General features: G+C 32.8%; 1 protein-coding gene across 6 annotated transcripts in view; it reads right to left on the reverse strand.

Annotated features, from left to right (window-relative positions):
* LOC145305922 (uncharacterized) overlaps window positions 1-19,314 on the reverse strand; it is a 137,451-nt gene extending 118,137 nt beyond the window's left edge. For all 6 annotated transcript variants that reach the window (XR_013874816.1, XM_080147800.1, XM_080147799.1 and 3 more), the window contains exons 1-6: window positions 18,655-19,314; window positions 9,445-9,509; window positions 4,999-5,056; window positions 3,941-4,036; window positions 3,027-3,062; window positions 1,594-1,738 (exon numbers count right to left, since the gene is read on the reverse strand). Coding sequence is in view for 5 of the 6 variants with exons in the window: in XM_080147800.1 (XP_080003926.1) it covers window positions 1,594-1,738; window positions 3,027-3,062; window positions 3,941-4,036; window positions 4,999-5,056; window positions 9,445-9,509; window positions 18,655-18,777 (523 nt within the window). In the remaining variant the exon portion in view is untranslated. The remainder of the gene's footprint in view (window positions 1-1,593; window positions 1,739-3,026; window positions 3,063-3,940; window positions 4,037-4,998; window positions 5,057-9,444; window positions 9,510-18,654) is intronic.
* Between the last annotated feature and the right edge of the window lie 6,470 nt (window positions 19,315-25,784).

Genomic DNA, 25,784 nt, shown 5'->3' on the forward strand with positions numbered 1-25,784 from the left:
TTTAAGTGTTTGAGGGGGTGTAAACACTCCTTGGACGACGAAATGAGGGGTTTCTGGGTTTTGGGTTGATAATCTAATATATATATTTTTTTATTTTGAGGGTGCTAATAGTAGTTTCAAAGTTTGAGGGGGGGGGGGGGGGTAAACACACTTTTATCCCATCCCCTCTCTTTAAACGTCTGTTGCTAATCAATTTTTTTCTTTCAACTTTTAACATTTTCATCCTTGTTTTTATTTTCTCTTTTCACTACACCAAAAAAAGAGAGAGAGGTCATTGGGAAAAAAGGTGAGGTTGGTGAGGTGGGGAGTGACAAGGGAAAAATAGGGGGAATGATCATTCATTTTGTTCATACTTAGGGATCTAAAGGGATAAGACAATGGTCAATAAATTTATGTTCATTCCAAATGATGGTGCACAAAATGGTGGTTGAAACATATGGACACTCAACTAATTGACCCAACCAATCAAAAATTTCCTACAGTTGTTAAGCCAACGAACAAGAAAACGTTAATATAAAACTTTAGGGGGGCCAGTGCAATAAACATCCCAATGTCCCCTCCCTCCCTGGTTGACACTGCAGATGAAAAATGCTGAGATATAATATGAGGATACATATTTAATGGAAACTCTACAAATTACATTTTTCATAATTCCTATGTATCTCGTTATGTAAAAATTAGCAAAAATATGTACATTAGTTTTTTCTACACTGCACCGAGAATTTAAAATTTTCAGATAGCAGCTTACCTATTTTTGTATGGGGACAAAGTGACTAAAAATCAGACATGCGACGTCATAAAACTAAGGGAGATGAGAGGAGAAGTGGGAAAGAAAACCTCTAAAAAAGAGATGGATAATCCCTCATTTTTATGACGTCACAAGGATGATTTTTGAGTCACTTTATCCCCCTACCTATTTATTTTGGATGATTTTACTATAAATATTTAATGTAGATGATCTTTTGGTTACTACTTAATTTGCTGTTAATTAGCCAATGAAGCACAAGATCTCAAAAACAGTATTTGGGGGAAATACTAATGAACCAAAAAGATATGCAAATCCAAAGAAAATCAATGGAAAAACGATTTTATTAATGTACCTATTATTTTAAAATATGAAAAATTTGATGTAAACATGTTGTTATATATAATAGCTTGAGTACATGATATTTAATATAAACTTACTAACAATTTTAGGTTTATTATATAAAAACTTTGCTAAATACTTGATGCCCAATCGTCTCCGAAATTGCCATTTACAAAATCCTTGTAATAGGACAACTATATCATGAAAAAAATAATGTAAACACTGTTCCAAAGGGACATAAGAACGCTCTGAAAAAGATTATAAATTCGTTAGGCTTTTTAATAGTATTAATGTATCAAAAATCATTATAAAAAGTTTAAAGTCGATAAGACAATTCTCACGTGATAAAGTTAACGAAAAGAGCTAACCGTTACGGATGTAAGGACGGAGTACCGACCCTAATTATAGAAAAGCTTCGCTGTCTAAGTGTTACATAACTGTTTCAGGAATCATTATGTAAAGTTTAAAGTCGATAGCACAATTCTAACATGAAAGAAAAGACTCACCTTGACTTGTGACAAATGAGAGGGGAGAGTTGAGGCCGCCACCTTCGGATCTGTCCCTATCTCTGTCTCTGTCACGGCCTGACAAAGCAGCTGTGGAGTTGTATCTGTCTGTGCTTGTGTGAATCTGGTGGTTGTATTGGGAAGTCTAGGATTTGCAATAAATTTTCTTTTCTAATTTTTTTAGTATCAGATGCATTCTTTACCTAGGGACTTTAAGCAAAGATCTAAAGAGCTAAGCCAATGGCCGATAATGATGATACACAAAATTACCCCTTCAGTAGATTACAATTAGTACTTGGAACTTTCAAACACTCAACTTAATGCACCATTCAAAAATCAATAAAAGTACATGGATCTTTCACCAGACCATAATGAAGTGATACTTGTATCGGGCTAAAATAACTATACCCCTCCCCCCCCCATCTACCCTTTTTATCCCCTCCCCGCCTTCTAGATGAACAAACTGACCAGTACATAATGTCCATGTTAGCAACCTAAATTTACGACAATTTTTTCCCTGTCATAATATCTACGTATATTACATTGATATACTAAAGTAATCTATTCTCCCCATTACTTTCTTTTTATTTCGAAATACTGAGGAGGGAGGTGGGGCAGGGGCGTCCAAGCTTTTTGTTTTGGGGGGGTAAAATTTTTTAAGGGGGGGGTAATTTGGTTTTGGGGGAGGTAAAATGGCGCGCGAAGCGCGCCGCAAATATTTTTACCCCCCCCCAAAATTTTTACCCCGGGGGTAAAATTTGCTTGGGGGGGGGTAATTACCCCCCCTGAAATCTGTTGGCAGGGGTAAAATTTGTTTACCCCCCCCCCCAAAATTTACCCCCGGGGTAAAATTTTTTGGGGGGGTAATTTAAATTTTAGCAAAAATTTTTTTTGTTAGAGATTTTCTATTTTGGGGGGGGGGGTATTTACCCTCCCAAAATTGTTTGGGGGGGGTAAATACCCCCTCCTAAATAGTTGGGGGTGCCTACGGCACCCCCAGGGTAGGGGTAAATTGAAAAAAATTTTAGGGGCAACCCAAAATTCGTTTGGGGGGGGGGGTAATCGCCCTATTACCCCCCCCCCTTGGACGTCTATGGGGGGGGGGGTATCAGTACTTAAGATGGTACTTTGTGAGATAGGTCTTGAATGTACGAAATTTAAAAAATATTTTCAGACTTTTAGGTGTTTTATTATTTTTTTGTAGCGCAGCTACATTATATGTAATTTTAATCTGTCTGTAAGTCATGATTGCCCCGCAAGGTTAGAAAATAGTCCTTGCAGGGAGAAAACTACGACGAAACCCACTACTTCGTTTTCTTTCCATGATCCAATAATTCAACTTTTTTATCTAGACTTGTATTAGATCGATATTGCTGTGCTACTTATAAAACATAAATGTCCTTGTTATAAGTGAAAAGAAAAGCTTAAATTTCCTGTATATCAGCAACTGATGTAGCAATATCATGGTCCTAAACAAATTTTAATATCATGATCCTAAACAAATTTTGAATTTAAATTTTCTTTTTAAAAGCAAAGCTTTTCTATAATTAGGACTGCTTTAGGATAGCTTTTTTCGTTAATTTTATAATTTTACTATCGATTTCAAACTTTACATGGTGATTCTAGTAGAAGTTAGGTATTATTTAGAAAGCGTAGCTCTTGTTCGTACGTCAATTTTAAACATGCTGATTTTTAAAACTTTTTATGTAATATAATCATACGATTGATCTGATTTTTAGTCTGATTATTCAGTTGTGACACTACAATATTCGTTTGTTTTATCGTTTCAGCGCTTCGCTTTTATGGATGTTGTCATCCTTGTTTAATACAAGATTATTTCTTTTATCCGGATTATTTCAATATGTATAATCACAACTGATTTTCTTTCATTATAGTGGTAACTGAACACTTAATCCAAGTTTTGACGTTGACGAGCTACAGTAGACCAATCTTGGATGTTAAGGTGTCTATAGAAAGCTATTGGCAAAACAAAGAGAAAACTCTAAATGGCTATTTCTCTAAAGGTCTCTCACAAGGGCGTCCAAGCTTTTACATTTGGATGGAGGGGGGGGGGGGGGGTGTAAAAATTCAAAATTTAAAATTTTGGGCACCCCCAAATTCATTTGGGTGGGGGGAGGGGTAATCTTTATATAAGGTAGGCAAGGACGTCCAAGCTTTATATTTTTTTTTTTGGGGGGGTGGGGGTTAAAATTCAAACTTCAAAATATATTTTTTTGGAGGGGGGGGGGGAGTAATAACCCCTTTAGATAAAAGACGACTTTTATAAATAATAAGGCAACATTTTTCTATAATGAAACGACATTTAATAATAATAAGACGACTTTACCTTTTCATGCCGTTTACTTAATGATATTTCTAACATTAATTCTTCATATTCTACAGATTCCAGCTCTATCTTTTTATCCAATTCTCGCAATCTTGACTAAAATAAATATTGAATTAATATGATTTTCATATCCTTATAATAAAGTAAAAGGATGTTTGTTTGTTTGTACCAAAGGATTTCGCTAACCGCTGTACCTATCGTGTTCTCCTTGACAGGGTAGCTTCTCATGGGTCCTGGGAAGGTTTATAACTATCTTATGGGAGGGTACCACCACCCTCCCAAGAGAAATAACAAAAATCAAAATTTTAAAAAAGTATTCTCTTTTTTTGCGTAGAGACTTAAACGCAACATAGACGAATTAATTCTAAAATTGAATATTTGAAATAAAAAAACACATTTAAAGTGCCACTAGAGGCCTCTAGGGGCGTAACCGCTAGTGTACTTATAAAGTAGTAAGATTTTTTTTGTCTGTAGATAGATTTTGCTAACTACTAAACTGATATGGATCTCCTTTTCAGTGAAACTACTTACAGTTACATGGTAGGGTTTAGGCTATTTTTTGGAAGGGTATCTTTAACCTCCAAAGAGAAATCGCCAGTAGAGGCCTCTAGGGGCGTATCCTCTAGTACTATCATAAAGTAATATGATTTCCATGTGTACTGTCAGAGAAATGTTGTAAAAGGAACTATAAATAATTCTTATTGTGACAATTCCTCCCTTTGGTAACTTAAAATACTTTTTTTTTGCGGGGGGGAGGGGGGGGGGGGGAGTCGGTTGAAAAAGAACAATTATTTTACCCCGAATCATTTTACTCTAAAAAAGTAGAACATTCACCTTCCTACTTTAGTTGTTATTTAAAAGTAAAACAATTTTTAAGGGCGATTTTTTATTGGGAGAAGTTAATGTAAGAAGTAATGTAAGAAGCTTTACTGTTGAGGAAAATATACATTACCCTACAGAAAGATAGACATCCTGTTACTTTATTTTACGTATGATTATATAAAAGCGCAACTACTCTGTATCTAATGTATGTCTGTTTGTGTTACATGTGTACTTACTTTAAGTGATTGAATGTCTTCGTTTCCTGTCTTCTCCCCATTCTCATAATTCTTTATCCTGAATAAATGGATTTATTATTACTTGGATCTTACACCAGATTATCATGTACTCTAGTAAAGTGTAACTTGTAGCTGGCTAAAAGAACTGATCCCCTCCCTTCCTACTGAATGAACGACTGGGGAAGTAGCAACCTAAATTGAAGACATCCTTTCATCATATCCACGTGTATTCTACATCCATTTTAATAAATAAAAATTTGAAATAAAAAAATGTAGGTATAACTATTTCCGTCCACCCGTCACTACGCTAAAGTAAGCTAAAAAACTATTTTACCATTTTGTCTATAAGTAGCACAGCAATGAAAAGCTAATAAGATCACCATGTTATAAATAAATAGTAATAAATTTAAAAAGAGGGGAAGAGGGGGAGGGAGGAGGTGTTTCATTTTTTTTTGTATATTACTTCAAGTTAGGTTAGTTTTATTGAGTACAGGGTAGCACCGCAGGTTTTAGAGCCCCCCGCAAAAGTTAGGCATAGGATAAAAACTACTCCAAAATTAATTTTAATAAAGGGAAGGTGAGGTGTTCAAAAGTGTGAAAGCAAAGTTGCATTCGACTAAATTCTTAACAAGATTGGGAGACGAATAAAAATAAATACCCCAATTATAAAATAGTTGCGTTATATAATAGTTATTTCTTTCATCGTATTATAAACCGCTTTCCGCGGATATAGAATGTACAATTATAAGATAAAAACCAATCTTTTAGTCCCGAGGTGCCGAAGGCACGGGCTTAAAAACTGGTTTTAATCTTATGATTGTACATTTTTATATTCGTAGAAAGCTGGATATAATACGATGCTAGACATAGTTTTTTCGTACAGGATGAGAACCGGTTCCTATCCACCGGATTCGAATAAATACGAGAAAAAAGTGTACAGAGATATATATAAATATATAAAAACATATTCTTTATTAGAGGAATCAATGTCAATTTATTGATATAATAATCCAATTACGGGCTTTTATTATATTTTTTTTGTAGCGAAGCTTCTGTATAGTTAGGGCTTGTCCATCTGTACGTTCGTCTGACCATCCGAAACGTATGAGTAAGGAGGGAGGGGATAATGAAAATTCTTCTGGTACCCAAAGTTTTACAACAATGTATTCGCTGGTTCAAAAACTTTGGGCACTTTTAGTAAATTTTTGTTGGGATGTTTCAAACTAGTAGTGTTCATCCTTTTCAACCACTAATTTTAATCTACAGAAGTGGTAAAGTCAGATAGTGAAAGATATTTTTAAATAATTCTTTATAAATGATAAATAGATGGATAGAGGGGGAGAGAGAAAGAAAAAGAGGGGAGAAAATAGATAGATGTACAATAGATAGACAGAGAGAGATAGAGAAAAATTGGCAATAGATAGATAGAAGAAAAATGTAATAAGAGAAAAGTACAAAAGAATAGAAAAAGGAAAATTATTTAGAGAGGAGTCAAGACAGGAAATAAGGGGACAATGGGGATATAGTATACTAGTCTCCAAAATTAATAATATTGTGTTCTTATTCGTTGGCTTAAAAACTTTGGGGACTCTTTTGAATTTTGATATGTTGATTGTTGATTCATTAAGTTGAGTGTCCAAACTCTTCAATTAAAAATTGCAATCTAAAGAGTAGGAAATTTTGGATATTTAGGAATGTGCATCATCGCCCATTGCCTTATCCCTTTAGATCCCTGGAAGTTAGAGGTCGAGAAATTGGGGAGGGGGGGGGGGCTTTCCTTACTTGAGGTTATTAGTAGGAGGGGGGGGGGGGGGGAGAGAGATACTTGACTCACTTGGCCTAATTGAATCAAGAAATAATAGTAAGCAAATTATAGAATAATATCCCAATGTATTCTATTAGTCTATAATTGTAACCCCCCCCCCCACCTAAAAAAATGAAGATCTTTATTGTGCCAAAAAATAACGTCCTACAATACAAATGGCCAATGATAGGCCAATACACAGATTAAGTTACCTGCAATGGTAGGACAAAATACATTTTAATTGATTAATGGTAGGCCAGTATGACATATTATTTTTATAGGCACTATATAAAGCTTTAAAAAATCATGTGAAGTTTTATTATTTATCTTAAAAGGACGAATTAGATAAAAAAAAACAATTACAATTAGCGCAGCAATAACATGACAACTATATTTTAGATGGAAAACACAAAGTAAAGTCAAATTTTTAATTTTTAGCAATTTTTATTTAAAATGTTTAAATACTCGATATGCAAAGCGATATAATTCACATTTTTTTTGGTGTAGTTAATCAAAGGGCCGGGGTCTATTTTAAGTTTGCAAGAAAATGGCAATTATCTAGTGGTGCAGCAAAAAAAATAACAGGAAAAAAGAGAAAAATATATTTTATATAAAGTTATATATTGTTTTATAATAAAACATATATAGTTTAATTTTAAGAAAAATTATAAAAATGTATTCACGATAGTTTTGCAATAAAACATTAAAACTAATTGAAAAAAATATTAATTATTAAATACGGTTCACCCCGATCCGGCGCAGTGGTTACACTAAACAAGTGTAACTGGAGCGCTAGAGGCGCGCCACTGGGTGCGCTGGATCGCCTATGCCATTTTGATTTAAAGATGGATATAAGGTGCGCCAATCTGGACCACCTCTGGCGCACCCCGATCCAGCGCACCACTAAATAGTTTAAAGATCCAGCTCTGATTAAGAGTTAGGGAAATTATACGATTTAAAGTAGTAGGGTATTTTTTATCTGAAGCTAAAGATCTCGTAAATTACTAGTCTAAATTTTCAATTGTAGTTTTCAAGTAAGCTTTATGTATAGGGGTGGTTTTAAGCTAAGGAATAAGCCAAATACGATAAATTAAAGTGCTCCACCAATTATGTTTAACAAAATTACCCCTTCTATACATTCATTATTAGTGAATATTGTTTTGACAATTTTAGTTTCTACCAACGAATCAAGGTTTAAAAGGTTTTAAAAGTAAAACAAGTTTTAAGAAATCTAATAAATAAAAAAACGCATTTCGTAAACTTTGTGGATAATTTACATTCCAATGTCCCATCTCTTTTTCTATGATAATAAGGAACTAAAAATATCCAGAATTATTCACTAATTAGCAGGGAGTGAGGGGACATTAAAGTGATTGGTTGGTTCAAATTAGCAGTGTCCAAACTTTTAAACCTGTGATTTTTATATTGTAAATTATTGTATTATTTATCATCATTAGGGATGTACATCAATTTATCATCCTTTGCCCTATCCCTTAAATTCTCTGAGATATTCACCAATTAGGATCAACTAAAAATGTAATGCCTATTTTTTCCCCAATTTCCTAAGTTGTACAGCAGATAACCCAATTATTGCAAAAGCTATTTTTAGCTACTCCGGTCAAAGGGAAAAGCGATATAATATATAAACGATTATCAATTATACCTTCAAAATTATAATTTTTAAATTTTTTGTTAAAAGTTTAAAGCTTTTTTAGATAATAGTGAATATTGGGATAGGATGAGGATTCAGGAAACTATGTACACAATCGGCAACTCATATTCAGCTGACCACTAATTATGGTTATTCCTATTAACCTTATAACATTGATAATATTACAATAGATTATCTGCCTTAATTAGATAAACTTAGCCAAGGAATTTAGCAACAAAAAAAAACTTTTCAGTCAAAAGAAAAGCAGTATTCTTAGTATTATATTAATTTCTATATTGACAACAAATATTTTGTATAGCCCTATTAATTCATTTATATGATTTCAATTTACTATAAACTTTTTTGTTTAAACAAAAAAATTTTAACTGTTTTTATGATATTTTTCTTATAGTACACCTATAATTCGGTTTGTAACAATGATTTTAAATGGCAGAAATACTTATTTTTTTTTACACTTGACATCGTTAATTAGAGTTAGCTTGACATTAGAAAAGCGTTTAATATGGAGTATAAAATCTTGATTTATTCGTTAATATTATTAAATAACTAAATATATTTATTGACTATCCATCTATCTAACCCCACTTACTTTTGAGCTAATTGTTCGTGCTCGGCTTCTAGTTGTCGCTGATCTGTCTGTCTGTATGTCTGTTTGCCTGTCTGTCAGTCTGTCAAACTATCTACCCCAAACATACTTTTGAGCTAATTGTGCGTGCTCGGCTTCTAGTTGTCGCTGGTCTGTGTGTCTTTATGTCTCTTTGTCTGTCTGTCCGTGTGTCTGTTTGTCTATCTATAAAACCAACTACCCTTACTTACTTTTGAGCTAATTGTGCGTGCTCGGCTTCTAGTTGTCGCTGGTCTGTGTGTCTTTATGTCTGTCTGTCTATCTGTGTATCTGTCTGTCTGTCTGTCTGTCTGTCTGTCTGTCTATCTGTCTGTCTATCTGTCAAACTATCTACCCCCAACTTACTTTTGAGCTAATTGTGCGTGCTCGGCTTCTAATTGTCGCTGCCGGTCAGAAGAAGAACGAATTTTCTAAAATAAAAAAATAGAAAAAATTATTACAAAAAAGGAATTTCTCTCAAATAGTTTTTGTACCACTAATACCCTCACATAAAATATCCTTCTTTTAGATTTAGGTCAGGTTAAGTAAAGTTCAGAACAGACCCTAAGGGCAAGAGCTCTCCGTTAGGACTGAAACATGAATTAAAGGGAAAAAAGAAGGGGGAGGGGTATTTATGGACCTCACTGGAATATTTTAATCAAATAAATTAATTTAAACTATTCTTTTACATCACTTACAAAATTCTAAATAATACCAAACATACATAATAACTAATAATATTATATTATACTATAAGTACTAAAATACTACCATGTAAGGTAATAATGTCTACGCCCCTAGAGCCCTCTAGGGGCAGTTGATATAATAGAAAGGGGGGGGGGGAGGTTATCATCCACTTTAAATTTCAGTTTTTTTTTTCACTTGGGAGAGAGGGTGGTACAGCACCCTAAAAAACTATCCAAGCTCCTCTGCCCGAAGTCAATAATGGTCAGCCGCCATTTTTCAACAATTGGAAGGCTTTGCCGAACCGGAGTAAGATTATATGTCTGCCGAGCCTTGTAATAAATGAACAGATATCCAATAGAGAATGGTAATTATAAATGGAAAAGACATATAGACAGACAAAAACAGATTTAGAAATAGATACAAACAAAGAAACAAACAAAATATAGCAAGTTATATGAATGGCTTACTATGTATTGGAAAAGAAAATGTACCGATATTATGAAGATCTTATAAGACGACGAAAATCTATTTCAAAGTAATCAATTCAAGGATCTAACTTAAAAATGAGAGAGTAATAATATAAATAAGCAAGACAAAGAAAACCTAACACACAATAGTTCATTCCTGTAACTTACTAAAGATAAAATAGTAATAATACTAATAAGGAAGATAAAGTAAATCCATTTATGTATTTAACCGAGAGGGGACTAATACACGGTAAACTATTCAAGGATCTAGCTGAAATAAAAGAAAGTAGTAAGACTAACGAGGAAGACAAATGAAAACCATTTCAAAGAAATCTATTCATGGACTTAACTGAGAGGAGATTAAAACACAGAAAACCATACATGGATCTAACTGAAAGAAGAGACAGTAGTAATACTAATAAGAACGATAAATCCATTTCAGAGTAATCCATTTATGGATGTAACCGAGAGGGTAGTAATACACAGAAAAACTTTCATGGATTTAACTGAAAGAGAAGACAGTAGTAATACAAACAAGAAAGACAAAGGAAATCCATTTCAGAGTAATCCATTCATGGATTTAACTGAGAGGGGACTAATACACCGAAAACCTTTCATGGCTCTAACTGAAAGAAGAGACAGAAGTAATACAAATAAAGAAGACAAATCCATTTCAAAGTACACCCTTCATGGATCTAACTGAAAGGGGACTAATACACAGCACACCATTCATGGATCTAACTGAAAAAAGAGACAGTAGTAATACTAATAATGAAGATAAAGTAAACCCATTTCAGATTAATCCATTGATGGATCTAACTGAAAGGGGACTATTTCACAGTAATCAATTCATGGATCTAACTGAAAGAAGAGACAGTAGTAATACTAATAAGGAAGACAAAGGAAATCTATTTTAGAGTAATCCATTTATTGATTTAACTGAGAGGGGACTAATACACAGTAATCTATTCAAGTATCTAACTGAAAGAAGAGGCAGAAGTGATACTAAAAAAAAGATAAAGGAAATCCATTTCAGAGCAAGCCATTTATGGATTTAACTAAAATGGGACTAAAACACTGTAATACATTCTTGGATCTAACTGAAAGAAGAGAGAGTAGAAATACTAATAAGCAAGACAATACAAATCCAATACACAATAATCCATTCATGAATCTACTGAAAGGCGACTAATACACAGTAACCTATTCATGGATCTAACTGAAAGAAGAGACAGTAGTAATACTAATAAGGAAGATAAAGAAAATCCATTTTAGAGTAATCCATTTATTGATTTAACTGAGAGGGGACTAATACACAGTAATCTATTCAAATATCTAACTGAAAGAAGAGACAGTAGTAATACTAATAAGGAAGACAAAGGAAATCTATTTCAGAGTAAGCCATTTATTGATTCAACTAAAATGCGACTAAAACACTGTAATACATTCATGGATCTAACTGAAAGAAGAGACAGTAGTAATACTAATAAGCAAGACAAAGGAAATCTAATGACAAAGACTATATAGTATACGTACTATACAGACTCATAAACAAGACATGGACAGTTATTCTCGAATTCTGTGTTTGTAGTTAAATTATACTTCAATTAATTTATTACTAGCGGCTGCGTCCCTAGAGGCCTCTAGGGGCACTTGAAGGAGGGAAATGGGGAAAGTCGACCTTCCGTATTACATTATAGTTTAATTAAAAACAAAAGAGTAAAAAAAATGAGGTGGTTATTTCTAAGTAAATTGATGTACCCTATCCCCAAAAAATAGTTAAAAACTTTCCTTGGACCTGTTAGAAGCTTTACTGTAAAGGAGAACCATGTCAGTTTAGCGGTTAGTGGGATCTTTTGATTCACACAAACAGATAGATATCCTATTATTTCTTCTAAAAATGGTATTTTTTTAATGTGAGGAAAGTTAAAGGCAAATTTGGTTATATGTTTATAAAGTCAACGGGAAGATCTAGTCCTGCAAATAACCTATTTTAAAATAAACATCTAAAATACGTTTATTGAAGTAAAATTGCTCCAATTTTTTTTTCTTACAGTGTATTCTAGAAAAACTTCTGGAAAACAAATATAATACTCAGGGATGAGACAATGGTCGCTAAAAAAATCTCAACCCAACCCCTTCAAATTTTCTGCCTGTTAAAGCTTGCAATCTTTTAGGGGAAAATAAGTGTAAGTGTAAATTATTTCAACTGACATTCATCCCGCCATCCCTGAAAACAGAATACAAAAGAATAGAAGAAAAAGACTACACCTCAAAACACAAGAACTTCTATCCAAGGAAACTAGAATAATGCAAAATCAAAAATAAAACAGGCGTGAGTGAAGATAGGTCTTTGTTTGAGAAAAATCGAATTTAGTTGAGTCATATAAACAAAGGTGAAGGGATAATTTTGTGTACCATCATTGAGGATCTACATTAAATAAATCGTCTTGTGTCTTGTCCCTTAAGATCTCTAGATATTTTGGGAATTCAGCTTATTAATTTTGTTTAATTATGTTTGAATTGCCAATTATAATCTATTCTGAAATTGGCAATTTCATCAAACTAGTTTTTTTTTGTGGAATTGATAACACGTCCACTTTTCATGGTATTCACCCAAGTAAAAAATAGATAAATAAAGAAAAAGATGACAGGGGAGATAGCAATAGAATATTTGTTTGTCTGTATCAAAAGATCTTGCTAACCGCTGGACAGATATGGCCTTTCTTTATCGCTAAGTTTCAACCCTTCCCCCCACCCCCTCCCCAAAAAAACTTCCATCCTTTAATTCAAATATTTTTCTATTATTATTAAGCCTAATTCAATTACAGCCAACTAAACTTTTGTGTGTAGATTCCTATAACAGATAGGCATGTCTATTGTCTAACAAAGAAAGTGCTTTGACTGACTTTTTAACTACAACTAGCGGCTTCGCCCCTAGCCTCTAGGGGCTTTGCTCCAAGAGGTAATTAAAAAAAACTGGAGATGCAACCACTTATTTCGAACATATTTAAAAAAAAACATATTTTGGTGCTGCGAACCATAATTTTATGGGCTCCCCATAACGCTTTCTTTTCAATCTTTTGATACATTTTTTTTAGGGGGGTTGGGGATGTCCCATCCCCCAAGAAAATAGCCTAAAACCATCACAGGACCAGTAAGTCTTTTCCCTGAAGAGCAGAATCCGATCGGTTCAGTGGTTACCTGATCTTAAAGGACGGACGGACGGACAGACAGACATCGTTCTACTTTGTATTATAGATTGTGTCTAGAGCTGAAGTCGCTATTGGTAACTATTGTAGTACTTTTTAATAAAAAAAATACTTTTTTAGTTGCTGCTCTACTAATGAATAGAATTTCTTCTTGTTAATAGCTTTTATAAGCGCAGGTATTCTATAATTACTACAGTTATCAGTACTAAAGAGGGTATTTTGTGTGATAGCACCTTAACTTCTAAATCGGAGGGGGATAAAGTCATTCAAAAATCAGCCATGTGACGTAATAAAAATGAAGGAGATGAGAGGAGAAGTGGAAAAGAAAACCCCTAAAAAAGGTATGGATAATCCCTCATTTTATGACGTCACGTGGCTGATTTTTGAGTGACTTCCTCCCCTTACTATATATCACAATACATACTAAAAAAGTCACCAAACATAAAGCATACAATTCTAGTACAAAAAATACTTCTAAAACCTTTTACAAAGCAGCATATCTATGATTATATTTATAACTAGCAGCTACGCCACTAGCATCTAGAGGCTCTGTATTGAAAGGGGCAGAAAGGGACTGAAAAGTAGCTTAAACTACACTAAGACTTATGTAAATTGGAAAATTTAACATCATAAAACCACCACCAAAACTATGTGAAGCTTACCTAGAATAGAGAACCCAATCTGTTTAGCAGTTATTGAAATCTAAAGCCTCAGACAAAAAACTCCAACTTCTTTATATAATAGGATAACATACAACAATAAGAAAATAATTATTATATAACACACTTTGAGTGTTGAATATACTAATTTATATCTATCACAATCACTATACTGCTACATATATATACTAAACCAAACTTTTTTAGGCATTCAAAAATTTCTCTACTTTATTACCTTATCAAGTTTGTAATAATTATCGTACAACTAAAAAGCATCAACAAATATAATTTTTACAAATAATATGGTTGGTGTTTCAAGATCAAACAAATTTCTGTTTTAAATAGCGGTTGGGCTGATAGTGGTCAAACAGAAGCAGCATATAATGCTTATAAAAAATGACGTCATACAATACAAATGACCAATGATGGGCCAGTATATATTTTACCATTGGTCAATATAGTTTCATAATTGGTCCATTAAAATGTATACTGGCCTATCATTGGTCATTTGTATTAAATGACGTAATTTTTTAATAGGCACTATTGACCATAAAAATATATTTTAATTACAATTTTTATGAAATTTACTAGTAAACTTTTACATAAAGAAGGACTTTGGAGAATTATAGAGAATATTTACTTTTATTTACTTAAATTTAGCATCTAAAACTATGCTATAATCGCAATCTTTAAGCTTGTTACTTTTAAACTTAAAAGATATGATAAAAAAATTAATATTCTATTATCAAAATAGCCAAAAACTTGACCGTGAACAAATAGAGGCTTTCTTGATAATTTCAGATGTAATAGTTTAGCCGTTTCAGATATCTTAATCTCAAGACTTCAATATTATTTATATCGTATCTTTTAAGTTAAAAAGAGTTATACCTTTAAAAATTTATTTAAGCTAAAATGTTATTTTACTTTAAAAAAAATTGTTTCATGTCCAGTTTGATTTTGTTTTTCATATAAAAAAATCAATTTTAAATTTATTATATAGTTTTATAAATCATGATATTTTTAATATGTAATGTTTCCTTTTTATAGAAATACACGATAATTTTATTAAAACTAAGAAAATAAAAGAAGAAAATTTTTATTTTAAGAGACAAAATTAAGTGGAATATTATTGAACTCACGAAATATTTTTTAATGCCTAAAAACTATCCTAAATTGTAAAACATACATAAACAATTGATAGTCTGTCAAAAAAAAATTCATTTAGTCATTAAATAATACAAAATTATTTTTTTTCGTTTTGACTTTAGCAACGCCATCAACTTTAACACATTGAAGAGGAGATACTAATTTTGTTCTAAAACGTACAATTTTCAGAGTTAAAACATGATTAATACCTTAATCTCTTCCTTTAAACTTGCTTGACAATCGAAAACCTTTAAAACAACACATTTATTAATGTCTAGGAGTACAGCTCTTCACAAGTCATTTTTACCTGGAGGTCGATTGTGGAAAAAACCTTGCCTAATATCAAATTTTTTTTTCATAAATGGAATAGTCTATACTTGAGTAAATTATGGTATCAATTCTAGTTTGGGCACGTTATTCTAATTAGTTCTATAAGTGATTAATCTGTTATAAAAATCTAGCTTTCTTTCTTTGCACTTTTTTGTACTTGTTTTTTTTTGTCAAAATGATAAAATGTTTTAACAAATAGTCTTAAATATATGAGGTAATATAAATAGAAAAGGATATCCAGGGAGGTTGGCTAAATCTTCCCTTATTACCTCTTGACAGATGAACTATCCCTTCCTGTTAAACCTACATGAATGGGACACAAAAAAATACATCTTACATGAAAACAACTTTACAGTAGCGAAGCTAATTTAAATTTTTTTTTTTTTAAACCATAGATTAGCAAACAAAGCTCTTTACAACCGCCCTCTGTTTGCTAGTGGAACAAAGGGGGGGGGGGGACAGTTTGAACACTTTCACATAAATAGTAAGCTTTGAGGCACATGTTTAATTGGGTGTGTTTTAGTTAATTATGAGAAAATATATCAACAGTAACGAAAAACTTTGAGCTGCAAAATTGTTGTAATATTTATTAATAGCCACCACCAGCAGATGGTAGTTTGCAGCTCAACAGTTTTTTGTTACTGTTGATATATTTTCTTATAATTAAACAAAACAAACCAAAAAAAAACAAGATTACATGTTCAATTTTACAAGTTTAGCTGAATAATTGCACCAGCGGTCAGCCGCAAACCACCAAATTAAAAGTTTTGCGGAATATATCTACACTGAAACATAGTATTATAATTCAGAGCTCTATCTTGTATATGTGTCTCAGAGCTCACTGTTTCCGTGAAAGTGTACACCCCCCCCCCTTATTTAAGTTTAAAAAAGACATAGAGTCATTCTAAATGTTTTAAATTACAAATCCATTTATAAATACTGAATTTTGACACTATTTAATAAGAACATTTATTTGTATAAAAAAAACAAGGTTCACAACATCCATAAGTAGCGAAGCACAAAATCTTTTGTAAAATAGACAAACGGACAAAGTGAGTCAAAGAGCTAATTATCTGTTAACACAAAAAAGAAAAAAAAGAGCAGTCTGACCGCTATGGATGTGTTACATTTAATTATGCACCATATTTATGTGAATAGCTACAAGAATTTTCAGCCTTCTATCTTTTACAGGAACTGAGAAAACCATGTCCCTCCCCCCCCCCCCGTTTTGTTTCTAACAGACGGACTGACAGATGGATGGACGGACATTTCGAAATTTAGAGTAGCTTTGCTACTAAAAAGATAATACATTGAGAAAATTAGTTGTGAAAATGTAAGTGGCCTAAAAGCAGTCAAACTGCTATGGATGTTTTATACTTAATTATGCTCCATATTTATTTAATGTTTACAAGAAGTTTCAGTTTTCTATCTTTTATAGGAGCTGAGAAAATGATGTTTCCCCCTTTTTGTCTCTAAAAGACGGATGGACATTTCAAATTATAGAGTAGCTTCACTACTAAAAAAAATAATACATTGTTAAATTTTATTTAATAAGGATGACAACATCCATTAAAGCAAAGCTCTTAAAATTAAATAGAAATTGATTATAATCATGGTTGCCGTTTAAGATTTGTAACATTTACTATACCTTATTTTAAAGATATAGAGATATCATGAATGCTTATATTCATCACAATTATTGGATCTTCAATTAGGAAGGTCTAAACAGCTATTTGTTAAATTATTTTATCATTTTGACAAGAAAAACAAGTACAAAGAAGTGTAAAGAAAGAAAGCTAGATTTTTGGAAACAGATTAATCAGTTATAAAACTAGTTAGATTAACATAGCCAATCTAGAATTGATACCATAATTTACACAAGTATAAATTATTCCATTTATGAAAAAAAAATTTGATATTAGGCCATGCTTTTTCCACAATCGACCTCCAGGTAAAAAATGACTTGTGAAGAGCTGTACTCATAGACATTAATAAATGTGTTGATTTAAAGGTTTTCGATTGTCAAGTAAGTTTAAAGGAAAAGTTTAAGATATAAAACTCATGTCAACTCTGAAAATTGTTCAAATGAGAACAAAAATACGGTTTTAACATTTTTGTGTTGGCAGCCATGACCTCAACTAATTCTATGAGGAAAATAAAAAAATCTCTTTCTATTGTTAGAAAAAATATTTTTTTTCAACACACTATCATTTCTTAATGTATTTTTTACAATTTAGGATAGTTTTTAGGCTTTTTTGTTCATGCGTGATTTTTTTGTATAAGAAACTAAGAAGTGCTCTTAAAAGATTTGAAAAGCAAAGACGATTGCATTCAAATGTAGCAAATGTGGTTAACGTAGCTGTCTAGAGTGCCCTAGCAAAATGGGGATAGATGTCACTGCTTTTGGCCTACCTATTCTATAGACGTCCATTTCTTTTCTAAGGGGTTTCTTCCCCCTTCCCTTTCTATTTCCCTCTACTATGACGTTAATAGAATAGGTAGGCCAAAAGCTATCCCCATTTTCCTAATGTACAAGAGCAAATAACCACTGAAATACAATTTCAAAAAGTTGAATAGTATTTGGTTTGGTAAATTTTATAGTAAATAACCCTTTTAAATACTAAGTAAACCCGTGAGTACAAAAATATGTACAGCACATTATTAGACTCTGAATTAGCCATTCATTCCACTAACTTAATGTAGTCTATGAGCAACGAAGAGTTTACAGACAAGCCGACCGACTTGGGTAGAAGCCTAGTAGTTAATATATAACATTTTTTTGCCTCAAACTTTTTTTTTATGTAAAAGTCGGGAATAGGTCCTTTTTGGCCATTTTGGGTCATGTGAAGGAAACGAATTTGCGGGTTTCGTCATATTTTCACAGTAGCTTTTCTCTTATTTCTAGCCCCTGTGGGGGGCTCTAACCCTGCGGAGCCAATTGCCTAACCCTGTGGGGCAATCACCTAACCTAACCTAACCTAAAATAACCTTTTAAAAGCTACTGTGAAAATAAGACGAAACTTCCTTTTCTTCCCAAGACCAGCCATTTATTTAGAGGAAAAAAATTTGTCTCACCTGCAAAATTCCGTCAACATTGGGAGATTTCATCATATTAACAGTGTGGGTGGCTGCACCAACACCCTCAGCCAGTGCAAGGGAGGATGACGTGCAAAACTCGCTCTCAACAACAACGACCATTCAAACTTTTCCCGCGCTTCTCTCCACACCGCCACAGATTTCCCGCCTTTTTTTTTGTTGTTGTTAGAGTAGTCAATAATTTCCCGCGCTTTTTGTTGCAATTGAACTTGGCGCGTTTTTTTTCTTAAAGAGAAATTTTGTTGGTTTTGGGCACTTTATGCAACTTTCTACGTTCAAGGCACAAAAGTTAAATTTAAAATTCACAACTTTTTATGGTAATTTTTGCAGTTATATCACTTAAGATTTAGAGATAATTTTCATAATAACTAGAAATGTTAAAGATATATTAAAGAGGTTTATAATTACTTACTAGAGATTTAATAAATAACTAGAGAAGATGATTTTTTAGAATTTCTAGAGTTTTGACTTAACAATCTTTTTAATATTTATGCACTGTTGTCTGTTAAGTTATTTTTTTTATCATTTTTTTTTATAAAAGTCGTCTGTACATAATTCTAATTTCTTTACTATGTACAGACGTTCACAACTAAGACTCCGCCATTTTACAGATCTGCCACTAGCTAAATATTGTAGTCTGAAAACATTATCAAAATATTTTAAATAGAACTTTTTGTGTTTAAGTATGCCTATAAAAATGACGCCATACTGGCCTACCTTTAGTCAATCAAAATGTCTACTGACCTGGCATTGGTAATTTAGTCTGTATATTGCTTACTATTGGTCATTTGTATTGTATGACGTCATTTTTTATAGGCACTATCAAGAGCTTCAGAGTGTAAAGATTAAAAATAGAAAAACTTAAGAATATAAAACAATGATCTACATATTAATTTTTAGAAAACAAACCATTTATTTAGAAGAAAAAGTACAATGTTATAAGCAAAGCTTATCTCTAATTATGCTTTAAAAATGTATATCTACTAAAAAGTATCTTGTTATTAAGTAGTTCTGCAACAAATTTATTTACAATTTTGTTTTGACTTAGTCTATTTATTCAGTTCTGACACTTAAAATACGTATTAGTGTCCGTTTGTCCTAAAGTTTCAGATCTTTGCTTTTATTGATGTTGTCATTCTTTTTCATTAAAATCTTATATTATTATATATTTCTTTAATAGCAGCCGAGATAATGAGACACCATGGAAACTGTCCCAATTTTGTATAACTTTTGCGGAACATGTTCCAGTTACGTCATATTTTTCTTTCCCGAAAAAGGAAAGGGGGAAAGAAAAAAAAGGGAAGGGGGAAGAAAAAAGAGATGGGAGAAAAGGGGGTTTTCCCCATCTCTTTTGAAGAGATGTTTTCCCCCTTCTCTTTTTCGGGAAAGAAAAATATGACGTAACTGGAACATGTTCCGCAAAAGTTATACAAAATTGGGACAGTTTCCATGGTGTCAGATAATGATGATAATGATAATGATCAAGAACTACACAATAAAATTTAAGAAAACCAACAATTATTATTTCATTTCTTTTTAAAATTTTCAACAGGGAGGGAGAGGATAATGGGCTGTTTATTTCACTAGTTCCAAAAGTTCGTTAGCTTGAAAACATTGGGGATATTTATTGAAATTGATTGGTTTTATAATTAATTTAAGTGTCTAAATATTTCAACCACTAATTGTAATCTGTATTAGAGGTAATTTTGTATATTATCATTGGGTATGTACATCAATTTATCGGCCATTGTCTTATCCCTTTAACTCCCTGAAAAATTTCCAATACCCATCCATCGCTCTCTTTGTTGAAGTGAAACATGCATTAAAATTGCATTTGAGAAATGCCATGAATGTTCAATTTTTAAGTAAGAAATGGGACCAACATAGATTAAAAAGAAAAAGAATAACACTGAATTTAAACTTTTACGGTTAAGCTTCTTATAGGTCTAGGAATGGTTAATAAATATTTTATTAACTATGTTAGGTATTTTTAATGAAATTAGAGTGTTAGAGTGTCGAAACCCCCCACACTCACCCACTTTAAATCAAATGCCTCGAGAGGCCTCTAGAGGCGTAGTCGATAGATCAGGTATAAAGTTTTTACTATTGTTAAAAATCTGTTAAAGTAAAAATAGCTTAAAGGCAGTAAAATAAAAAAATATTGTAAAAATATAATTGATAAGTCTTTAGAATGAATAATACTATAAAAAGCAAGGTTTTTAGTTTGTTGGTTAAGATCTTGCTAATCGCTAACCGGTTCTCATCCATACGAAAAAACTATGTCTAGCATCGTATTATATCCAGCTTTCTAGGAATATAAAAATGTACAATCTTAAGATCAAAACCAGTTTTTTTAGCCGGTGCGTTCGGCACCCTGGGGTCGCACCTAAAAAAACTAGTTTTAATCTTATTAATGTACTTTCTATATCCGCGGAAAGCTCTTTATAATACGATGCGAGAAATAACTATTCTTGTTGTGGTTTTAGGCTGTTTATTATACAAATTTCATTTTAATAAAACTACCTGGATTCTTATCTATGTTTTATTTTCTTTGGAAAACACGCGGAAAATTGAGAAAAACAAATAATAGAAAAGGACAAAAAATAATAATGAATCATAGGAAATAAATAATAGACGTAAAATAGGAGGGGGGGGGGGGGCAGTGGTAACGGGGACGAAGCCCATTTTGTTCCGAATTTGTATCACTTTTGAAAAGTGCGACTCCAGTTACGTCATATTTTTCTTTCCCGAAAAAGGGAAGGGGGAAAGAAAAAAAGGGAAGGGGGGGAAGAAAAAAGAGATGAGAGAAAAGGGGGTTTTCCCCATCTCTTTTGAAGAGATTTTCTTCCCCCCTTCCCTTTTTCGGGAAAGAAAAATATGACGTAACTGGAGTCGCACTTTTCAAAAGTGATACAAATTCGGAACAAAATGGGCTTCGTCGTAACGGGGTGTTTACCCGGTCTTACTTTGAGACCTACCCCAAAAACTTTTTAAAAACACATCAGATTACCCTCAAACCTTTGAAACCCTTCATTTTAAGTTTGTCATAATGCTAACCAAACACGCTACTTCATTAGTTGGCTTTAAAAATTTAGGTACTTTATATCAAACTAGCGGCTACGCCCCTAAATAGAAGCCTCTAGGGGCACTTGAGGAGGGGGAAGTCGAATTTGATAACCCAATTTCTTTTTTTTGGGTGGGGGGGGGGGTGCCCCCCTAAGGTTTAATTTTAATTTCAAAAAAATTTTTGGGGAGGAAGGGTTATTTTTAAATTTTTGGGGGAGGGTTGGGGGTGTCCCACCCCCCAAGAAAATAGTTATAAACATTCCCAGGACCTATAAGAAGATACCCTGTTAAGAAGAACCCGATCGGTTCAGCGGTTAGCAAGATCCTTCGGTACAGACACACAAACACACAGACAAATACACATCCTGTTACTTTATTATAAGGATTAGTTGTTACAAAACTAGCAGTGTCCAAACTTTAACTAATGATTTGAATCTACGGAAGGGTAATTTATTTATCATTATTGGGGTATTTTGATTAATTTATAGACCATTGTCTTATCCCTTAACAACCCTGCTTTTGTCAGATTGCCTTTACAAGGATGGAAATTTAGCAAGCACTAAATTTTTTGCATGTAATCTGCAAGTCCATGACTAACAGCTGATAATCTTTTTTTTGTTGCAAAAAACGTACTCAAAATACTTTTAAAAGTGTAACTCTACCTCTTAGTAGGAGAAAATCTGCTCTAAAGGTGAATGCCCGTCCTTATATTATAGAGATGGTTTTGTCCAGGGAGGAAGGCAAGGGGACATATGGCTGTCTATTACACTAGTCCCTAAAGTTTTATAAAAAACGTTTCTTTACGCTGGATGCACAAATTTGGGGACTTTTATTAAATTTTGATTGGTTGGTTCATTAAGTTGAGTGTCCAAGCTGTATTCAAAGGGGATAGGAAAAAGCTTAAAATCCTAAGGCTTAAATCTAAAAAAAACAAGGATGACAACATCCACAAAAGCGAAGCACTGAAACGGTAGGACAGCCGGACATTAACACTTATATAGTGTCAGAACTGAATAATCAGAATATAAATGTATAAGAGTCGAAGCAAAATTGTAAGTAAATTTGTTGAAAAACTGCTTAATACAGGATAATGTATATGGACATAATTACATTTTTAGGAGTTGATTATAGAGTTGCTTCGCTTATAACATTATACTTTGTTGTCCCAGGAATCAACATACCAAAAATTAAAACAATTGTTGTTAAAAAAGTAAAAAAATCAACATGTTTAAAATGGACGTACGGACATTCTTGTAATGATTATAGAGTTGCTACGCTTTCTAAATTGTACCTAACTACTAAAGGAATCACCATGCAAAGTTTTGAAATCGATAGGACAATTCTAACATGCCTATATTAACGGGAAAAAGCTATCCGTTTGTGACGGACGTACGGACCGACCCTAATTATAGAAAAGCTTCGCTTTTAAAAAGCCTAAAACTATAACACGAACAAGGAAACCAAATCGGTTCAGCAGTTGTTGAGATCTTAAGCTTTAGACAAAAAAAACTTACTCCCTCCCCCTTTTAATGCGCACTGAACATTTTTGTATTCCTTACTATCTTTGGGTGGTTTAAAATGATATTAAAAACCCTGGAATAACATTACATTTAAAGCCTTTGCAGGCCTGCTATTGTTCTATAATACACATGTGTTGGCAAGACCTTAGATCCCGTCCGCAGGGAAAGTTTGTGACTTTATAATCACTTACCAGGAAATACAAACTTTTACTGAAACAGAAAAGAGCTCAGAATCGAACGAGAAAAGAATCTAGAAATAAGGATTTGTAGAGTGCCAGAACTGAATAAGCAGAATATATATAAATCTAAAAAAAAAATTTCAAATTGAAAAAAATATTTCTAAGAGGAGAACGCCTCAGGCTCTTTATATAGAGATTCAGAGCTTCACTTAAAAACCCGCGACCCTGGCTCAACACGCAGCGCACCCGCTCGTCGTCAGGGAAGTGATATTGTTCGAATCTTGGCTTAAAGCCGCGTCATAACTAAAGACATTTCTACTACTGCTATATCAGGTGTGCGACATTACTAGTTACAATTATACTGGACCCAAAACACGATATCTCATTCGTTGCCATAAAAGCTTAAACACTTTTTTTGGATTGAGGAAACTTAGAGGGCCAAAATTTTCCACAAATAATTAAAATCTTTAGATGTGGGGGGAATTAGATATGTAGAATAATGTATTTTCTCGTATTCATTCGAATACGGTGGATAGGAACCGGTTCTCATCCATACGAAAAAACTTTGTCTATCATCGTATAATATCCAGCTTTCTACGAATATAGAAATGTACAATCATAAGATTAAACCCAGTTTTTTAGCCCCGAAGTACATTCTATATCCGCGGAAAGCTGTTTATAATACGATGCGAGAAATAACTATTAATATATCTGCTTAAAAAAAGAAACACGAACATAAACAGTGAAATATCAGCTTTTCTTGTAAAAAAGTAAATAAAAGATATAATTTATTCTGTTTGTAATGGAAGTAAATAAATGAATAAATAAATTTAAAGCATACAGGGATAAATAAAAAAGGAAAAATTTAATTTTTATCATTTTTTCATTAATAAGATAAAGCATTAGTTATATTTTAAGATTTCTAGTAGCTGCGCCTCTAAATTATAGGTAATGAATGGCAGTAAAAAAGCCTAAAACCTACCAAAGAATTTTATTTTAAAAAGAAATAGCTTAAAACCTTCCTGAAACCAATATTAGCTTCAATGGTTAGAAAAATATTAATGGACAAACAAAAAGCCTTAAATTTAATGCAGTTTAATTAGTCAGTAAAATTACATCATATTTAGATTTTTGGACTAAGATTTTAAAAGAAGATAAACATATCTATTATTGCCCCATACATGTATTCCTGTATAAAATTAGTGTAATAAAATATTCAGAAATTACTGAGGCATTCATAAGAAAGAAATACACCAGGGATCTAAAGGGATAAGGCAATGGCAAATAAATTGATGTACATCCCAAAGATTTTGCACAAAACTATCACTTCTGTAGATTACAATTAGTGGTTGAAACGTTTGGACACTCAACCTGGTAAATCAACCATTCAAATATCATTAAATAATTGTCCCCAAAGTTGTTAAGCCAAAGACTAAGAATATGTTATTATTAAACTTTGGGGACTAGTGTAATAATATAAGAAGCTTTACTGTAAAGGAGAACCATATTGATCCAACAATCACATTCCGTTACGGACGGACAAACAAACCTAATTATAGAGTAATTTCGCTGCTTAAACGAAGTCCCCTCCTTCCCTGGAAAAAAATAAACTCAGAGAAAAACTACTTTGATAAATTTAATCTATTTTTGATTGGTTTGGTTAGTTCATTAAGTTAAGTGTCCACTGTCCATACGTTTTAAACACTAATTGTCTTATACAAAAGGGGTAGTTTTGTGTATCATTTTTTGGGATATACATAAATTTTTCGGCCGCTATCTTATCCCTTTAAGATCAAGCTATGCTACATCCCGTTATAAAGCTTCTGACATGTCTTCTGATGTGTACTTTTTTTGGAACCATCACCCTTTCACTTTATCCCTGAAGCAATATTCATAGTTAAAAGAATACAAGATTACATTTATAGTTTTGTAGCTCAGAGATTTTGAGGGATAAAAGATCGCCGATATATTAATTTACATCCCCTATGATGAGACACAAAATTACTCCTTAAATAGAATACACTTAGTGGTTAAAACGTCGGACACTCAACTTAATGAACCTACTCCATCCCTGGTTGTAGCTACTCTACAATAAAATTATACCTGGCGTTACAGCTAAGACATCCGCTTAACCCATACGAGGTTCTTTACAGATTAAAATGACTATATTTTGATACTAGCAGCTACGACCCAAAACAGATATATACCTCCCAGACCATATAAGAAGCTACATTGTAAAGGAGAACCATATCGGTACAGCGGTTAGCAAGATCCTTGGGTACAGACAGACACACTGATAGACATCCTTTTACATTTACATATATAAGGATTATTCCCTTCAACA

The sequence above is a fragment of the Acartia tonsa genome, chromosome 14 (assembly GCF_053477335.1).
Source record: "Acartia tonsa isolate MP-2025a chromosome 14, ASM5347733v1, whole genome shotgun sequence".
Classification (NCBI taxonomy): domain Eukaryota; kingdom Metazoa; phylum Arthropoda; class Copepoda; order Calanoida; family Acartiidae; genus Acartia; species Acartia tonsa.